The sequence below is a fragment of the Theropithecus gelada genome, chromosome 6 (assembly GCF_003255815.1).
Source record: "Theropithecus gelada isolate Dixy chromosome 6, Tgel_1.0, whole genome shotgun sequence".
In the NCBI taxonomy this organism is placed as follows: domain Eukaryota; kingdom Metazoa; phylum Chordata; class Mammalia; order Primates; family Cercopithecidae; genus Theropithecus; species Theropithecus gelada.
Window position 1 is genome coordinate 90,466,291 of NC_037673.1, and position 21,315 is coordinate 90,487,605.

The following is a 21,315-nucleotide window of genomic DNA, read 5'->3' on the forward strand; positions in this document are numbered from 1 at the left end:
GACTCTTTATAATGGGGAAGGGAGGGATCACCCTCTTTCTGCCCCTGTACTACCTATCAACATCCCTCATCAAATGGTACATTTGTTATAATCAATGAACCTACGCTGATATATCATTATCAACCAAAGTACATAGTTTACAGTAGAGGTAACTGGGCAGTTTTTATTTATGTATTTTTTCAATACATAAATGTGTTTACCAGAAAAACAGCATTCAAAATACAATGGTAAAATTAATGCGGTAAAAACTGTCTCATGCTTCTTAAAATTAATTATATTTAATCTAAAATTTATCATCTATCATTATTTCATATACATGTATGTATATTTAAAGTATACACATACTGAGATAATTTAAAATTATTTTTTAAAGAAGTTTATGTATTATAAATGACTGGTAGTTCAGTAGAAAAATGGTCACTGAGTATGGAGTTTCTTCTCAATGCAAGACAGTAAAAATTTTATTTGCTTTCTGCATAGATGAGAAAGGTTCTGTCTTATCCAAACTGAAAATATATTCTTAAAAGGGTCTATTTTTATGCTTTGTGTTGGTATTTTATGTTGATTTTGGATATTTTATGACCATGGTCAATTATTTTAAAAAATAAGCAAACAGAAAGAATAATAAGGGTTTGATATGTTGAGACAAACTAACATTGCTAAACTATTTATTGTTTAACCTTGTCAACATTGTATCCCTGGCTAATAGAGGAGATGGACTATCTATGGCTAAGATAAGACTCTCAAGAGAGTAACCACAGCAGGGAAAAGGGTTTGGTCATGGACTCCTGCATTGTTAACTACTATAAGGTCTGTTACATGCCATAAGGTTTTCTTCCTGCATTTAGGCAGAAACCCATTCTAGGAAACATAGCCCAACTGATTCTGGTAGACTGCCTGACCACAGCCAACCACAATATCCCTTTTTATATCCTCTTCACACTTTATTCTGAGCCACAGCAAACAGTCCAGTGGCTCTTCCCCAAAGTGTGAAGATGCCGGGAGTCTTGCCAACAGCACTGACTGGGCAGGAGACTGGCCTTACAAACATTCTTTGCTGATAATCAGCTAGAGACCCTAAGCTGGTTCTAGTCAGAGACTGTGCACAAAATGTCTTTGTGCCCTATACTTTACTTTTTGACGTACAGGGCCAAATTCCACTGCATTTTAATGTTAAAACCCCTCCCCAAAGTGATCATGGAATGTATGTTACATACATGTTAACTCACTGTGTACTTGACTTTCTCCATAAATATTCATAGACATTGCCCAAACCTGATGAATATGCACATAAGACACGAAGGCTTAAATGCCACTGTTTCCTTCCCTTCGGCAGAGCGTTCGCTTTCAGTTTCCCTAGAAGCCACATTTCTTTCATCTGCAGGTTGTTAGTTGGAAAGTTAAAGTTTTCTCCCTCTTCCTTCCTCCAGGGATCTCACAGTCATTTGTTAACAACCTCCATTATAGCTGCTATAAAGTATTGTTACTTTGGTTAATACATACTTTGTACGCTTTATATTATCCAATTTCAGGCAATAGGTAACTAAATCCCTAAGAATATTTCTTCCTATAGGCAAAATACATCAAAATCCAGGAACACATAAAATTTCCTTTATGCTTATTTCATGAAGGAACATATCCTTGAAGACGTCTTAATATAGAAAACCATGAATGCAAGCTAATTAACGTCAGGTAAATTTAAGGACAATGTCTCTAATAAATGCAACTGAGAGATACACTTTTAAAATGGGTTAAGCATAAAACTGTCCTTTGTTAATAGATGCTAAATTAAATTATACTTAGTTTAAATCAAATTCATCTATAATCAAATCTTATTTTTAAAAAATAACATTGGCAAAGTCTATGCACATGATGAAGAAAATGGGATATGTATTCATTGGCCTTATCTATTAACTGCTGAGAACAGTGTCAGATATTATAGACAGACCTTTTGTGGGTCTTTTTATTTTTCATGGCAATACAGTTATTTGCAAAGGCTCAATTAAAATTGATCCTCTTTCCTACTTCAGTACAATTAGACAAGGAAAATTTGTCATCATAATAATGGAAGAAATAACACTTTTATAAGTAATATTGCTTAGGTGTGATGTGACTCTATTTCATATGTGGAAACATCATTCTCAGAATCTCTTTAAGAAACTGGAGCAGCACCAGGTCCATGGCTTAAGGAGTCCCAAATTAACATTTGGTAAAGTATCACCTGCTGGTAAATTTGGGGAATCTTGAAGAAAGGAATCCCCCCACATACATAGTGTTACAGATAAGCACTGGAGAAGAGCCATTGGACCCTTTGCTCTGGTTCAGAATAAACTATGAAGAGCATATACAAAGCTTTCTGGGACAGTGATGCAGTCTTGGACTCATTTACAAAGTCTCCAGGTAGAAATTAACTCTCAGGATTTAGTACGATCATGCACCACATAATGACATTTTGGTCACTGATGGACTGCATATATGACGGTAGTCCCACAAGATTATCATGGTCCTAAAAAATTCTTATCGCTTAGTGATGTTGCAGTATCCTAATGTCATAGTGCAATGCATTACACACATACTTGTGGCAATACTGATGTAAAGCTGTGCTACCAGTTACATAAAAGTCTAGCACATACAGTTATGTACAAAACATAATACTTGAAAATGATAACAACTATGTTACTGGTTTTTGTATTTATGATACTATACTATTTATTGTTATTTTAGAGTGTATTCCTTCTACTTATTAAAAAAAAAGTTAACTGCAAAACAGTCTCAGGCAGGTCCTTCAGGAGGTATTCCAGAAGAAGGCATTATTCTCATAGGAGATGACATCTCTATACATGTTACTGCTTCTGAAAACCTTCCAATGGGACAAGATGTGGAGGTCGAAGACTTTGTTATTAATGATCCTGATCTTGTAGGCCTTGGCTAATGTGTGTGTTTGTGTCTTTGCTTTTAACAAAAAAGTTTCGAATGTTAAAAATATTTAAAAAAGAAAAAAGTTTATGGAATAAGGATATAAAGAGAAAATACTTTTGGTATAGCTGTATATGTTTGTGTTTTCAGCTGTTATGACAAGAGTCAAAAAGTTCTCAGAATTAAATATTTTATAAATTAAAAAAGATTACAATGAGCAAAAGTTTATTATTAAAAGACAGAAAAAAATGTTTAAAATAAATTTAGTGTAGCCTAAGTGTACAGTGTGTATCATCAACAGTAAAGTCCTAGTTCTCCACATCTACCCACTGACTCACCCAGAGCAACTTCCAGTCCTGCAAGCACCATTCATGGTAAATGCCCTATATAGGTTGATATTGTTTGGATTTTTGTGTCCACTGAAATCTCACCTTCAATTGTAATCCCATAATCCCCACAAATCATGGAAGGGTGAGAGAGAACTGAATCATGGGGGCAGTTTCCTCCATGCTGTTCTCATGATAGTGAGTGAGTTCTCACCACATCTGATGGTTTTATACGCATCTGGCATTTCTCCTGCTGGCACTCATTTTCTCTCCTGCCACCCTGCAAAGAGGTACCTTCTGCCATGATTGTAAGTTTCCTGAGGCCTCCCCAGCCATGTGGAACTGTGAGTCAATTAAACCTTTTTTCTTTATAAATTACCCAGTGTCGGGTATTTCTTCATAGCAGCATGAAAACAGACTAATACAGTAAATTGGTACCAGGAGGAGTGGGGTGCTGCTGTAAAGATACCAAAAAATGTGGAAGTGACTTTGGAACTTGGTAATTGGCAGAGGCTGGAACAGTTTGGAGGGCTCAGAAGAAGACGGGAAAATGTGGGAAAGTTTAGAACCAGCTGGAGACTTGGAGGGCTAAGAAGACAGGAAGATGAGGAAATATTTGGAACTTCCCAGAGACTTCCTGAATGGCTTTGACCAAAAAGCTGATAGTAATATGGACAATGATGGTCTCTGATGGAGATGAGCTTTCTGGGAACTAGCATAAAGGTGACTCTTGCTATGCTTTAGCAAAGAGACTGGCAGTATTTTGCCCCTGCCCTAGAGATTTGTGGAATTTTGAACTTGAGAGAGATGATTTAGGGTATCTGGCAGAAGAAATTTCTAAGTGGCAAAGTGTTCAAGAGAAAGCAGAGCATAAAAATTTAGAACATTTGCAGCCTGACGATGCCATAGAAAAGAAAAATACATTTTTGGAGGTGGGGGAGAAATTCAAACCTGCTGCAGAAATCTGCATAAGTAATGAGGAACCAAATGTTAATCACCAAGATAATGGGGAAATGTCTACAGGCCGTGTCAGAAACTTTCATGACAGCCCCTCCCACCACAGGCTCAGAGGCCTAGGAGGCAAAAATTATTTCATGGGCTGGACCTAGGGCTCACCTGCTCTATGCAGCCTTGGGACATGGTACCCTGTGTCCCAGCTGCTTAAGTGCCAGCTGTGGCTACAAGGGGCCAAGGTACAGTTTGGGCCATTGCTTCAGAGGGGGCAAGTCCCAAGCTTCCATTTATGGTGTTGAGCCTGTGGGTGCACAGAAGTCAAGAAGTGACACTTGGGAACCTCCACCTAGATTTCAGAGGATGTACGGAAATACCTGGATGTCCAGGCAGCAGTTTGCTGCAGGGGTGGAGTCTTCATGGAGAACCTCTGCTAGGGCAGTGTGGAAGGGAAATGTGGGGTTGGAGCCTCAACACAGAGTCCTCACTAGGACACTGCCTGGTGGAGCTATGAGAAGAGGGTCACTGTCCTCCAGACCCCAGAATGGTAGATCCACCCATAGCTTGCACTGTATGCCTGGAAAAGCCACAGACACTCAATACCAGCCTGTGAAAGCAACCAGGAGGGGGGTAGCACCCTGAAAAGCCACAGGGCCAGAGCTGCCCAAGGCTGTGGGAGCCCACCTCTTGCATCAACGTGACTCAGATGTGAGACATGGAGTCAAACGAGATCATTTGGGAACATTAAGATTTAATGACTGTCCTGTTGGACTTTGGACTTATATGGGGCCTGTAGTCCCTTCGTTTTGGCCAATTTCTCCCATTTGAAATGGTTGTATTTTACCCAATGCCTGTAACCCCATTGTATCTAAGAATTAACTAACTTGCTTTTGATTTTACAGGCTCATAGGCAGAAGGGACTTGTCTTGTCTCAGATGAGACTTTGGACTTGGACTTTTGGGTTACTGCTGGAATGAGTTAAGACTTTGGGAGACTGTTGGAAGGGAATGATTATGTTTTGAAATGTGAGGACATGAGATTTGGGAGGGGCCAGGGGTGGAATAATATGGTTTGGCTTTGTGTCCCCAGCCAAATCTCATCTTGAACTGTAATCCCATAATCCTCACATGTCATGGGAGGGACCTGGTGGAAGGTAATTGAATCATGGGGGCAGTTTCCCCATGCTGTTCTCATGATAGTGAGTTCTTATGACATCTGATGGTTTTATAAGCATCTGACATTTCCCCTGCTGGTACTCATTTTCTCTCCTGCCATCCTGTGAAGAGGTAACTTCTGCCATAATTGTAAGTTTCCTGAGGCCTTCCCAGCCATGCAGAACTTAGAGTTAATTAAACCTCTGTTCTTTATAAATTACCCAGTCTTGGGTATTTCTTATAGCAACATGAGAATGGACTATACACAGATGTACCGTTTTTTATCTTTTATATCATATTTCTACTGTACCTTTTCTATGTTGGAATAGGTTTAGATATACAAATACCATTGTGTTACAACTGCCTACAGTATTAACTGCAGTCACATGCTGTACAGTTAGTAGCCTAAGAGCAATGGGCTATAGCATATAGCCTTGGTGGTAAGCTATATCATTTCAGTTTGCGTAAGTACACTTTATGATGTTCGCCCAACAATAAAATCACCTATTAACACATTTCTCATAATGTATCCCTGTCATTAAACAATGCATGACTACAACTTATGGCTCTAGTTTTATGAACATGCAACAGGAAATCTTTGTGTGTCAGTGAGTGATACTGTTTTGCATCTATGTAAATAAAACAGTAAAAGAAGAAAATACAGTACGTCCTCACTCAACATCATGTGAAGACATGCTTGCTTCCCCTTTACCTTCTGCCTTGACTGAGTTTCCTGAGGCTTCCCCAGAAGTAGAAGCAGGTACAGGCTGCAGAACCATGAGATGATTAAACCTCTTTCATTTATAAATTACCCAGTCTCAGGTATGTCTTTATAGCAGTGTGAGAGTGGACTAATCCAGAAAATTGGTACCAGAGAAGTGGGGCATTGCTATAACAATACCTGAAAACGTGGCAGCAGCTATGGAACTGGGCAATGGGCACAGGTTGGAACAGTTTTGAGGGCTCAGAAGAAGAAAGGAAGATGTAGGAAAGTTTGGAACTTCCTAGAGACTTATAAAATTGTGACCAAATGCTGATAGTGATAAGGACAGTGAAGTCCAGGTTGAGGAGGTCTCAGATGAAGGTGAGAAACTTATTTGGAACTGGAGTAAAGGTCACTCTTGCTGTGCTTTAGCAAAGAAACTGGTGGCATTGTGCTTCTGCTCCATAGATCTGTGGAATTCTAAACTCGAGAGAGACAATTTAGGGTATCTGGCTAAAGAAATTTTTAAGTAGCAAAGCATTCAAGTTGTGGCCTGGCTGCTTCTAAGAGTGTACACTCATATGCATGTGCAAAGAGATTATCTGAAACTGAAACTTATATTTAAAAGGGAAGCAGGGCATACAAGTTTAGAAAATTTGCAGCTTAGCCATCTGGTAGAAAAGAAAAATCCATTTTCTGGGGAAGAATTCAAGCCTGCTGAAGAAATTTGCATAAGAGGAGCTGAATGTTGATTGCTGACAATGGAAGAAAATACCTCTAAGGCATTTCAGATGTCTTTGTGGCAGCCAGGCCTGGAGGCCTAGGAGAGAAAAATGGTTTAGTGCGCCAGACCCAGGGCTCTGCTTCTGTGCGCCACCTCAGGATATGACACACTGCATCCTAGCTGCTTCAGCTCCAGCTATGCTAAAAGGCCCCAGGTATGTCTCAGGCTGCTGCTACAGAGGGTTCAAACCAAAAACCTTGGCAGCTTTCATGTGATGTTAAATGTCCAGGTGCACAGAGGGCAACAGTTGAGGCTTGGAAGCCTCTGCCTAGATTTCAGAGGATGTATGGAAACACCTGGATGTCCAGCCAGAAGTCCACAGCAAAAGCAGAGTCCCCATGGAGAACCTCTAGTAGTGCAGTGCAGAGAGAAAACATGAGGTTGGAGCCCCCACACAGAGTCCCCACTGGGGCACTGCCTAATGGAGCTGTGAGGAAAAGGTAACCAGATTCCAGAATGGTAGACCTATCAACAGCTTGCACCATGTTTCTGGAAAAGCTGCAGGCACTCAACACCAACTGGTGAAAAACCACTGCAGGGTCTGTACCCTGAAGAGCCACAGGGGCAGAGCTGTCCAAGGTCTTGGGAGCCCATCCCTTGCATCAGTCTTCCCTGGATGTGAAACATGGTGTCAAAGGAGATCATTTTGGAGCTTTAAGATTTAATGACTGCCCTGCTGGGTTTCAGAATTTCATGGGGCCTGTAGCCCCTTTATTTGGCCAATTTCTACCTTTTTTAATGGGAGCATTTACCCGTTGCCTGTAAATCTATTGTATCTTGGAAGTAACTAATTTTTTTTTTTTTTTTTTTTTTTTTTAACAGGCTCGTAGGCAGAAGGGACTTGCCTTGTTTCAGATGAGACTTTGGACTTGGACTTTTGAGTTAATGCTGTAATCAGTTAAGACTTTCAGGTACTGTTGGGAGGGCATGATTGTGTTTTAAAATGTGAGAAGGACATGAGATTGGGGAGGGGCCGGGGTGGAATATTATGGTTTGGCTTTGTGTCCCCACCCAAATCTCATGTCGAATTGTAATTCCCCAGTGTTGAAGGAGGGAGCTGGTGGGTGGTGACTGAATCATGGGGGCAGGCCTTCCCTTTGCTGTTCTCATGATAGAATACTTATGAGATCTGGTTGTTTGAAAGGGTATAGCACCTTCCCCACTTCTCTTGCTCTCTTGCTGGGCATGTGAATATGTGCCTGTTTCCCCTTCACCTTCTGCCATGATTGTAAATTTCCTGAGGCCTCCCCAGAAAGAGAAGCCTGTATAGCCTGCAGAACCATGAGCCAATGAAATCTCCTTTCTTTTCTTTTCTTTTTTTTTTTTTTTAACCAAATCTCAGGTAGTTCTTTATAGCAGTGTGGGAACATATTAATACAACATACATTTAAGGCAGATTAACAAAACAAGTGAGATAATTATTTACCCAATTATTCCAGTTCAGGAGGCTGGAGCCCATCCCTGCAGCTCAGGGTGCAAGGCAGGAACCAGCCCCGGGCAAGACACCATCTCATTGCAGGGTGTGCTCACACACCCCCACACTCACGAAGACTAAGACAATTTTCATTTAACATGCACATCTTTGGGATGTGGGAGGAAACCATAGCACCCAGAGAGAAAACCTAGGGAGACATGGGGAGAATGTGCAAACTCCACACAGACAGTGGCCTGGCTGGGAATAGATTATTTTTTTTCTCATCAGTGTAATAACAAAACACAGGTGAACAAAGTGATGTTATTTGAGGACCTGCTATATATGTATTATTCAGAAGCTTATATATATATATATATGTATATATACACACACACACATATATATGTATATGTATATGTGTGTATGTAGGGGTATGGGTGTCTTTGTGTATATATATGTGTATTAGAAGCTTAAAATCATAGACTATATGAAATAACTATCATTAAAACTAAGTTATTATACATTATTTTAAAAAAATTTCCCGATGGCAAAACACTGGTTAAAGAAATAACATTAGAATGCATGGAAATAATTGTGTCTGTACTGGGTAAAACAAGGCTATACCTGATTCCCACCAACTGTAGGAAATGCAAAAAGTGATTGACTAGCAACATGTTCAGTTCATGATTTTAGCACAAAAACACAACATGACAGGCCTTTTCTTGATCAAGATTGCTCATTAAAGGCTGCATAAATCTAAAGAAGGGACTGCCAACAAAACTTTCTGAAACCTGCTTAGAGACAAAACTTTCTCTGATGATACAAGTTGCATTCTCCTCCTGGGAAAAAAAGGATCAACCATAATGCTTAATTTTCTGATGAACTTTAATGAGATTTATTCTAGGAAGCATCAGTATATTCCATGTCTCTGAAACTGGAGCCCTTTTGAGAGTAAAATGGGGTGGTATTAACAATTATGTCAGTCACCAGGTAAAAAACACAACTGCCTCCAGAAAAACTGGGATATATGGCTGTATTAGTCTGTTCTCACGCTGCTAATAAAGACACGCCTGAGACTAGGTAATTTATAAAGGAAAGAAGTGTAATTGACTAATAGTTTCACATGGCTGGAAACTTACAATCATGGTGGAAGGGGAAGCAAACACCTCCTTCTTCACATGGTGGCAGGAAGAGAAGAATGAGAAAAAGGGAGAAAAAGCCCCTTATATAACCATCAGATCTCATGAAAACTCACTATCATGAGAACAGCATGAGGGTAACCACCACAACAATTCAATTACCTCCCACTGGGTTCCTCCCACGACACGTGGGGATTATGGGAACTACAATTCAAGATGAGATTTGGGTGGGGACACAGCCAAACCATATCACTGGCCATCCTATCCTAAAGAAAATTCCCAAGGATCGAAAACAAAGAGGAACCTGAATACCAAACCATAAGCACATGTGATAAGGTGGCAGCTGCTCGTATGACCAATTTTGTTAGGATCAGAGAATATATATGCAAATGCCAACCATCATGCCTGATGCATATTACATACTAGAAATATTACTATGCCTTCCTCAATCAGAGAATAACTCTCTCTGAGCTTTCATAAATTACATTCTAATAATAAAATTGCTGACAGGCCCTCTAACTTGAAAAAGATTTTGTTTACACTTAAAATAGAGAATATGTTTCAGTTTTATTAAATTGAATTGCTTTTTAAAAAATGTCCAAAAATTTATTTTTCTCAGATCTGGCTGCCTTATATCTGGTAGAAGTTCTCAATTAGTGAGACTTCAGTATACTGTGAAAAAAGTGAAACTTCACTGGGGGTAAAGTTCTAAAACCTTTCCCATCCCCCAGGCTTTTAAATTCTTACTCTACCTTGAAAATATTGTTCTCACAACACTGGCAAACTTTTCTTTAGCAATGACACACCAGACTCACAGAGTGGACATGAAGAGTTTCAGAGTGGAGTGAATGAGATTCTCTAAATCTACTCAACACAGGATTTTTTAAAAAACACTATTATAAACAGAATCACAATAAACAGGTTCATATTGTTACCTAGTGTAATGCCTACATGACATAGCCTGAATTCCTACCCTGTCTAAACTTTGCTTATCTGTAAGAAACAGAACGCCTGTGATAAAAAGTCGCCTTTGTAACTAAGCAAGCTGAGACTAGTTAGAACCAAGATAGCCATTGAACAACTTCAAAAAGACCTCAAACTTCATTATAGCCTCATTTCCATGCTAAATAATGCTCCCATCAGCACAATGACAGTTGACAATCACCATGACAATGACCAGAAGAAGCCATAAAATGACAAAAAAAGAGAAGGCAGCCCATTTCTGGAAAAGACATAACTATTCCTCCCCTTGCTTTTAATGTCCAACCCCTTCATTAGAGAAACCGCATATTTTAACCCCTTCACCCCTCACTAATTGAGAAATCAATTTGTGGGCTATGCTCTCACTTCTCAATTTCATGGTCATTGAATAAAGACTGTACTGCTTGACACTTGCTTCCAGTTTTATGTATTGATTTCATCACAGGGGGCAGAGAAATACCCCATCTTTTGGGAGACTGGCTTTGTCAGTCATTTTTTTGATCATTTAAACTAGTTCCTAGTACATGAAGAAAATGAATTATTTCCTGTAGTGTGTTAACTTGGGTCCTCCCCAAACGTATGTCCAAATCCTAACCCCTAGTTGCTGTGAACATAACCTTATTTGGAAATGGGGTCTTTGAAGATGTAATTAAGTTAAAGATCTTTCTTTTTTTTTTTTTTTTTTTTTTTTTGACAGTGGATAAATTTTTATTGAGTCACTTAGTTTAAAACATGAGGTAAAAGGAAAAAGTTCTCCTTGACCAGTATTTTACACAGCTGTAGGAAAGTATTTTAGACTTCAGGGATTCATAAGGGATTACATCTCTCAAAAGCTGGGATCAAGTAAACAAATTTTATTAACTCCTTGAATTTTCCAGTTGACTCTTCCTTTACAATAGTAACAAGTTCTAACTAGTTATGTAAGTTTCTTCAAGGCCAAGTTTTATCATTGTTGCTAATATCCTTAGAGCTGAACTATTTCAGTCAATATCCACTAATTCCACTTCAAACATGAGTTTTGAATTTGGTGGAATTTTGGCATCAGGCTGTCCTTTCTTTCCATAAGCCCATTCTGGTTCAATCTCCAGTCGAGCCCTCTCTCCTTTACTCATAGTCAAGAGGGCTTCATCCCATCCTCTGATAACTTTGCCTACTCCGACCTTAAAACTTAAAGGCTTGGCATTTTTCTTCTTCTTTGCACTTGTTTGAATATTCGTATCAAAAACAGTCCCATCTTGTAGTGTTCCTGTATACCAGCAACTTTCCCTTTTTGGGAAAGTTGGTTTTATCTCCCTTTTTCAGAACAGATTTAGTATATTTTGGTGGACCCTCATCCAGGGTCTCTTCAGACTTGGTTTCTTTGGGTTTATCTTCATTAAGCTTCACATTTTTTACTTGCTCAGACACTTTACTTATACTTTCAGTACCCTTAAAACGCTTAGTTTCAAAAAGATGGTTATAGGCTATAACCAGGGGGTCCTTGTTAGCTGTCTTGGCCACATTTTTAATGTTTCCTAATAATTTATGTTCTGCAAGAAACGAATCTGAACCGTGTCCCTGCAGAAACTTGATAATGTCCTTCTTGGGCAGCTGCTCACTGCGCAGCTGCTCCACGGTCCACGCCGGCTGTGGAACAGCCGCCGCCATCTTCCCCCGCTGCCTCCGCTTTCTAAGTTAAAGATCTTGATGAGATCATCCTGGATTTAGAGTGGGGCCTAAATCTAATGACTGTTGTCCTTATAAAAGAAAGGAAAGGTCGATATAAGGCATAGAGACACACAGGAGAAAGCCATACAAAGATGGAGTCAGAGATTGTAGTGATGAATCTATAAGCCAAGAAATGCTTGCAGCCACCAGAAGTTGAAAGTGTCAAGAATTCTCCCAGATGGGCACAGTGGCTCACACTTGTAGTCTTAGCTACTGGGAAGGCCTGGTGGGAGAATTCCATGAGCCCAGAAGTTTGAGGCTGCAATGAGCTATGATCACATCACTGCGCTCCAGCCTCGGTGACAGAGAGACCCTGTCTCTAAGAGTGAGGGTGAGAGTGAGAGAGGAAGAAAGAGAGAGAGAGAAGCATTGAGAGGGAATGCTGCCTTACCACATCTTGATTTTTGGAGTCCTGGTTTGAGATAATAAATTTTTTGTTGTTTTAAGCCTCCAAGTTTGGAATAATTTGCTAAGGCAGCTCAAGGAAACTACTATATCCTCCGTGACCCAAATTTCAAGAAATCAAATGACAGAAAATGACTATTACCAGATATATTTACACAGATTGCTCTTATATTTTTTAAGAATACAGATAGCCATGTCAAAACATTACATTCAAAATCTGATAGATTATAATGTAGATATCTCTTCCAAAAGGTAGAGTTCCTAAAAACCTAACCTAATGAAAATATAAATGATTTTTAAAATAATAACTGTACATCACAATTTCATAGGGCTACCAGATAAAATGACACTAAATTAAATTTCAAATAAATGATAAAAAATTTACTATATGTATGCCCCAGATACTATATGATACATATTCATATATATGAATATATATAACAGATATATATAAAAGATAATACATTATTTATCTGAAATTTAAATTTAACTAGGCATCATGTAGTTTTATTTGCTAAATCTGGAACTTTAGAATTGCAGCAGGGAAATTGCATATCTCACTCAAAGTCATATAGCTAACAAAATGTGAAACCTGACTTTGAACTTACATTGTCAGACTACCCAAGATCATGTATTTTCTAATTCATCATGCTGCTTAAAGAAAAGACAATAAAACTCAGGAAAAGGCAGTAGCATTTCAAGAAGCCATCTGGTTGTTGTTTCTGGAAAATAGGTGTAGAAATGGAAGAATGTTGGGCAGTTCTGCCTGCTGAGTCCACTTCAGTGCCTGTTATGTAGAAAGGAGATTCTGAAGAAGTCCAAACCACATTCTAGTGATGGTGGTAGTGGTAGAAATTAGTTTTTCCCTTCCACTGTTCTGTGCAAGGGTGATATGAGACATACGGGGCATAACCATTTTGATTTTGCTGGGTAGCTGGTGAGGGCATCCTTGTCATACAGTGATGAGTTCAATTTTCATTAATTATAATAGTTATATAAGTGTTTTCTCTACATTTATCTTTTTCCAACCACCACACGGTTTCCAGGCATCATCAGGCTTTAAACCTTAATAGTTAATTTTTTTTTTAGTCCCTTCATCCAATTGATCCCAAGTCCTATCAGACATTCCTCTGAACCATCTATCATATATTACTTTCCTTCTCTATTTCCACACCCATAATTTCGGTTCAAGCCCTCAACATTATATTCCACATGACTGCAGTGCTTCCTAGCTTGTCTTCTCATTTCAAGCTATCCATCTCCATCTAATTATCCTACCAATTATATGTATATAAATTTGCAAATCTCAAGTGACCTAATACTATCTATCCAATCAAATGTTTAACACATCTGTTATTCATAGATGGTTCAAAGATAAATATTTAATCAATCCTTAACTCAGGTCGTTTTATCCATTTAAATTTCTCTTCTTATTTTTATCTTTACCCAATAAAAATTTCACTAATGCCAGGCAGGTAAGTAAACTAATGAAGCTGGATTGGAGTTGGCATTTTAAACACTTTGGGATGTTCTTCATTCCCACAAAGTAATATTTTCTCTCTCATTTTTTTTAAGTACATGGCTCTCTCATTCCACTGAAAGTTGTTTTTGTAATTTTTGGCAGAGAAGTCTGAAGAGAATAATTTGCTACTATAAGAAAATCAATGGCACACACACAGTGAGACCCAGACTCAAAATTGTGGAGGCACAGGGAATGGTGAAACAAGATTAAACACACACTGTCCAAAAGGTAGGGGCTACTCAGCTCAGATAACAGATGTCATACGTTGCCAGAGTTTGCCTGATGTTTTCTCATGATTACACTGGGGCTCTGCACTTTGACAAGAATGCCACAGAAATGACGTGCTGTTTTCACTGTACCCTGTCAGGGGATTCATGATGTCTGCATGTCTTCTCAGTTCTGACTTTGACCACCTGGTTAAGTTGGTGTCTTCCATGTTTCCCCATTGTGAAGTTACATTGTTCCCTTTGTAATTCTTACATAGCTTGTGGAGAAATACTTTGAAATGCTGCAAAATTCTGTTTCACATCATAACTATACACATATAATTTTAGCATCTATTGATGGTGGTTTTGCCTACTATTGTTACTGGGGTGTTTGTTAAAAGGTGACTTTCTATTTCAATTTTCCCTTCTACATTTGTTTATTGGAATTCTACCATAAGAAATGCTTATACCTTCTCCTCCACTTATTTATTCAATTACTTATCAGCACGAAGATATTTATTTTATTCTATGGGTTTTACTCCATTATTACCATTGATATGGTTTGGCTCTGTGTCCCCACCCAAATCTCATGTTGAATTGTAATCCTAATGTTGGGGGAGGGACTTGGTGGGAGGTGACTGGATCATGGGGGTACTTTCCTCCATGCTGTTCTCTTGATAGCGAGTGAATTCTCACCAGATCTGATGGTTTAAAAGTGTCTGGCACTTTCCCCCTCACTCTCTTGCTTTCCAGCCAGGACATGTCAAAGGTGCTTGATTCCCCTTCACTTTCTGCCATGGTTGTAAGTTTCCTGAGGCCTTCCAGTCATGCTTCCTGTTAAGCCTGTGGAACTGTAAGTTAATTAAACCTCTTTTCTTCCTAAGTTACCCAGTCTCGGGTAGTTGTTTATAACAGTGTGAGAACGGACTAATACAACCATTATTTATTTTTTGCTGAAATTGTCCCAGCTTTGGTCATTAGATGTTCCTTTAAGTTGGCTCCTATGTGACTTTGATATTTTGCCATCAATTTCTGAGCACTCCCTTACTTTCTAGCACTGCAAAATGATCCAGGCTCATATTATACTTTCCCTGCCCCAGGTCTGTCTGAAATCAACTATTTCTCCAGGAGCCTTGATTACTATTTTTTTTTTTTTTTTTTTTTTGAGATAGAGTCTTGCTCTGTCACCCAGGCTGCAGTGCAGTGGTGCAATCTCAGCTCACTGCAAGCTCTGCCTCCCGGGTTCATGCCATTCTCCTGCCTCAGCCTCCCAAGTAGCTGGTACTACAGGTGCCTGCCACCACGCCTGGCTAATTTTTTGTATTTTTAGTAGAGACGGGGTTTCACCGTGTTAGCCAGGATGGTCTCGATCTCCTGACCTTGTGATCCACCTGCCTCGGCCTCCCAAAGTGCTGGGATTATAGGCGTCAGCCACTGCGCCTGGCCCCTTGATTACTTTTATTGGGAAAATTGTATTGAAAAACCAAGACCTGGCCAAATATATTCACTGCTACTGTGTCATTATACCTTTGTCATTGCTTCTAGGCCCTCTCAGCAGACAGATTAGGAAATATACACACACACATATCTCCATACATTTTTATTTCTATATATCTGTATATATATTAACAAAAATCATTAGATCATACTGACACCTGTCTAGCACCACAGGGTTCATTCTAGACTGCCTACTTTCTATTTTTGTCACTATCTCCAACAATGAGAATCATGACTGTCATTGTCTATAATATATTTACTAATTTGCTTGTTCCTGCTATATACATTAAGTAGTTTCAGAATCAATAATCATGGTCTGGAGTACATACATTTATGTATAGTTCTTTTTATCTGGAGTTTTATAGTATAGGCATACCTCATTTCATCGCACTTTGTTTGATTGTGCTTCCAAGGGTTTTTGTTTCTTGTTTTTGTTTTCAAATAGAAGGTTTATGGCAACACTGCCTCGAGCAAGTCTATCAGCATCAGTTTTCAAACTACATATGCTCACTTCATGTCTCTGTCACCTTTTGGTAATTTCTGCAACATTTCAAACTTTTTCATTATTATTATATCTGTATGATGATCTGTGATCAGTGATCTTTGACATTACTATTGTAATTGTTTTGAGGGAGGCCCCGTGAACTGCGCTCATAGAAGACTGAGAAATTAATCAGTGAATGTTGTGTGTGTTCTGACTGCTCCACTGACCAGCTGTTAGTCCATCTCTCGCTTCCTCTTCAGGCCTCCCTATTAACTGAGACACAACATTACCGAAATTAGTCCCATCAATAACCCTACAATGGACTCTAAGTATACAAGTGAAAGGAAGAGTCACGTCTTTCACTTCAAATCAAAAGCTAGAAATGATTAAACCTCAGTGAGAATGGCATATCAAAAGGAGAGACAGACTGAAAACTAGGCCTCTTGCTCCAAACAGGTAGCCAAGTTATGAATGCAAAGGAAAAGATCTAGAAGGGCATTTAAAACAGTACTCCAGTAAACACATGAATAAGAAAGCCACCCAGCCTCGTTGCTGATATAGAGAAAGGGAGTGGTCTGGATAGAAGATCGAACTAGCCACAACATTCCCTTAAACCAAAGCCTAATCCAGAACAAAGTCCCTAACTCGCTTCAATTCTATGAAAAGAGATGAGGGAGCTGCAGAAGAACAGCTGGAAGCTAGCAGAGATTGGTTCCTGAGGTTTAAGGAAAGCAGCCATCTCTATAACATGAAAGTGCAAGGAGCTGCCATGAGTTATGCAGAAAATATAGCAAGATAATTGATGAAGGTTGCTACACTAAACAACAGATTTTCAATGAAACTGCCTTCTATTGGAAGAAAATGACATCGAGAACTTTCATAGCTAAAGAGAAGTCAATGCCTGGCTTCAAAGCTTCAAAGAACAGGCTGACTCTCATGTTAGAGGCTAATGCAGCTGGTGACTTTAAGTTGAAGCCAGTGTTCATTTACTATTTTGAAAATCCTAGGGCCCTTAAGAACTGTGCTAAATCTACTCTGCCTGTGCACTATAAATGAAGCCAAAAAGCCTGGATGACCGCATATCTATTTATAACATGGTTTACTAAATATTTAGTAGGCCCAGTGTTGTGACCTACGGCTCAGAAAAATAAAGAATCCTTTTAAAATATTACTGCTTCTTGGCAATGCATCTAGTCACCGGAGAGTTCTGATGAAGATGTACAGGGACACAAGTATTGTTTTCAGGCCTGTTAACACAACATCCATTCTGCAGCCCATCGATCAAGCAGTAATGTCTACTTTCAAGGCTTATTATTTAAGAATACATTCTGTAAGGCTATAGCTGCTATATATAGTTGGTCCTCTGATGGATCTGGACAAAGCAAATTGCAAACCTTCTGGAAAGGATTCATCATTCTAGATGCCATAAAGAACATTCCTCAGCAACTTGGGAGTCCAAAGGGGGAAGATCACTTGAATCCAGAAGTTCAAGACCAGCCCGGGCAACATAGTGAGCCCACATCTCTACCAAAAAAAAAAAAAAAAAAAAAAAGAAAAAGAAAAAAAATAGCCGGGCATGGCGACACACACTTGTAGTCCTCCTAGCTAATCAGTTGACTGAGGCGAGAGGGTGCCTGAGTACAGGAGTTGAAGGTTACAGCATGTTTGCGCCCCTGCACTCAAGCCTAGGCAACAGAGTAATACCATGTCTCTAAAACAACAACGACAAAAAATTCATGATTTATGAGAGGAGGTCAAAATTTCAACATTAACACGGGTTTGGAAGAAGTTGCTTTTAACCCTTATGGATGACTTAAGGGTTTGAGGGGTTCAAGACTTCAGTGGAGGAAGTAACTGTAGATATGGTGAAAATACCAAGAGAACTACAATTAGAAGTGGAGCCTGATGATAATGATTGAATTGCTGCAATCTCATGATAAAATGTGAACAAATGAAGGGTTGTTTCTTATGCGCGAGCAGAGAAAGTAGTTTCTTGAGAAGGAACCTATTCATGGTGAAGATGCTGTGAACACTGTTGAAATGACAATGAAAGATTTATAATAGTTCACTGACTTAGTTGATAAAGCAACAGCAGGGTTTGAGATGACTGACTCCAATTCTGAAAGACACTCTACTGTGGGTAAAGTACTATCAAACAGCATCTCATGCTACAGATAAATCTTTTGTGAAAGGAAGAGTAAATCAATGTGGCAAACTTCATTGTTGTCCTATTTTATGAAATTGCCACAGCCACTCCAACCTTCAGCATCCACCACCCTAATGAATCAGCAGCCATCAACATCAAGGCAAGACCCTCCACCAGCAAAAACATTATCATTCACAGAAGGCTCAGATGATTGTTAGCATTTTTTTTTAGCAATACAGTATTTTTAAAATTAAGGTACATACATTTTTAGACATACTTTTTTTGTGAATAATGCTATTCACACTTAATAGACTACAGTATGGTATATATATAATTTTTATACGTACTGGGAAATCAAAAAATGTGTGTGACTTGCTTTGTTGTGATATTTGCTTTATTGTGGTGGTCTGGAACCGAACCTGCAATAGCTCCAAGGTAGGCCTGTATGTATAATTCAAATACTGTTTTATACAGCTGCTTAGGTTAATGGTTTTATTTCTTATCCCTTTGAGATGAGATTATTGTTATGGGTTCCTCCCACATCCTGGTTGATTTTAATTATTTATCTATTTTGGGGTGCTAAAATATTGTCATAAAGACTTTAAATTAATTAAGAACATTGACTCAGATAAATGTCATTTCCTCTTCATCCCTTTTACCCCATTCCCATCTCCCATTCTTGCCATCTGTTATTTACCTACATTCTGTATGTTACCAATTTCATTAGTTTCTAGCTTTTGATTTCCGTGTTTGTTTTGGTACAAATGAGAAGACAACACACAAATTCTTAAGTATTTCTTTCTTACATAGAATGTTGCATATTGTTGATACTTTTTTGTACTTTGCTTACTTGAACTTCACAATATATCCTGTACATTTTTTCATATCAATTTCTAGAGATTTTCATTATTTATTTTTACAGCTCCATAGTATTTGCCATGTTGATATGCTATAGTTTATTCAACCACTCCCCTATTTATGGGTATTCAGATTATTGCCAATATTTTATAATTATAAACAATGCTACAACAAATTATTGTACATATATGCATTTCAAATTGTTGGGGGCCTATGTAGGACTAAAATTTTGATTTTCTGTTGCCAAGTCCAATTCCGTTTTAGATCGAATGATATAACTGAGAGCACTTTGAAAACTAAAAAAAAAAGGTTGTATACACTAAATATAGCAAAATAATACTTCGTTATTTGCATTAGTTTCTTTATCTAATTTAATTGTATCTTTGGAAACAGGCAGTTCAAATCAATAAACACTTGTCCTTTGCTACTAAACCAGACGGTTATTTTGAAAACTTCTCCTATCTTTTTAAATTCTAATATCATCAATCACATATTCCCTAACTAAGAATGACTTTTTAAACTTTTTAAAATGTTTTGTAGAGACAAGGTCTTACTGTGTTGTCCACGCTGGTCTCAAATTCCTGGCCTCAAGTAATCCTCCCATGTCGACCTCCCAAAGTGCTGGGATTACAAGTGTAAGCCAACACACCCAGACAAGAATGTTTGGTATTTACTAGTTTTTACTTAACAATTGAATCTATTATTTGTACAGTTCCTAGTCATAAAATACTCTAGTATTATATTAAATTATTTTTCTCTATTTTATTCCTTTAGATATAGGAGACAAATTAAAACTGCAGCCCTAATCTGGTTCCTTCTATTCCCTACATATGATGTCAAATAGGGTAGGAGGAATAAAACAGGATCATATGGTGCCAGGAGCACTCTCAGGGTTGTCTGACAATGAGTTAGCAAGGCTTGGGGACTCTCCTTCCTCCTGGCAGGAGGAGTTACCCCAAACTCAGCCTCCTTTGGAATTGAGGGCTCTCAGCGCCCTCAACGTATCCACCTCCTGCAGTGCTCACATTCAAAATGTGCAAAGGATGCTACACAGCCTATCTAGGGTCTATCCTTGGTCCTGCCTCTATCCTGGGTTCAAGGAATCCCTCATGTGGCCTATCCTAGTTCATCAGGAGATTGCCTTGGGATTTGGAATCTGGGAACTTAAGAGCATTTGCCTTGTTTTATGCCTTGTTTTATCCTTCATCATGACCTACAAAATGTGTTTAACCCACCATGAGACTACTGCCAGATCTGACCAGGCCTCAAAAGATCATTTGTTAGGAATCTCTTAAGTTTTGGAGAGATATTAGTCCTGGGTCCTGCAGTGTGAACAGATTCAACTGAACAAATGTATGTAGCAAAAAGAATTTCAGGTCTACCAAAAGGTAAGTTCTGACATGGCTTCAAATGTATGCCTCACTTATATAACCAATTATGTCAGTAATTACATATGATGTAGAGTCTAATTTATCAGCAGTTTGAGAGTGACTTTGCTGTCTGGGTTAGGAATAAGTCAGAGTTTTGGAACTTGCATCAAAACGTCTTCCACCATGGTCATGGGAGTCAAGTAATGCGTCAAACTGTGTCTTTGAATTCAAGCTTCTAAAAATTATATTCTAGTTAATTTTTTATAACTCAAGCAATCACATGGAAAACAAAGTTTGTCATAAACACATAAAAAAGCTTCTAGGTAATATTGCTCTTATGCTCTTACCCCCTCGATCTCGAGCAGCTAAACTTTGACCCCTTCTTAATGTAATGTCCAGCTGGTACATTCCGGGATCAGCCAAAGGGGCTTCTGCATTACTGGTTCCAGCAGTGCTTATTTTCTGGAAAACACAAAATATAAAAAATATTAAATTTATTATCTCTGTTCTATTTTTTCCAAAGGGGGACCATATGTAGCTTAACCCTAATCATAAGAATTACTCAATAAAATAAATAATCTTCTGATTTAATACAGTCTCATCATGACCCAGTTCTCTGAAGGTTTCGAAATTTATGAAATTCTCTAGACTCAAAATAAAAACATGGCAGTTACAGAAATGTCCTGTTTTAACTCAGATTATGGATAACAAATGGAATATAAAAACGTTTCCCATGGAAGTCTCCACACAAT

The 21,315-nt window shown here is 38.6% G+C and overlaps 1 protein-coding gene and 1 pseudogene across 6 annotated transcripts in view; both read right to left on the minus strand.

Moving 5' to 3' along the window:
- Positions 1–21,315, minus strand: part of MCTP1 (multiple C2 and transmembrane domain containing 1) — a 594,727-nt gene that overhangs the window by 289,103 nt on the left and 284,309 nt on the right. For all 5 annotated transcript variants that reach the window (XM_025387620.1, XM_025387618.1, XM_025387616.1 and 2 more), the window contains one exon: positions 20,911–21,025. In XM_025387620.1, coding sequence (XP_025243405.1) covers positions 20,911–21,025 — 115 coding nt within the window. The remainder of the gene's footprint in view (positions 1–20,910; positions 21,026–21,315) is intronic.
- LOC112625982 lies at positions 11,061–12,029 on the minus strand (annotated as a pseudogene). The gene has a single exon (XR_003119809.1). The product of XR_003119809.1 is annotated as a peptidyl-prolyl cis-trans isomerase FKBP3 pseudogene (transcript).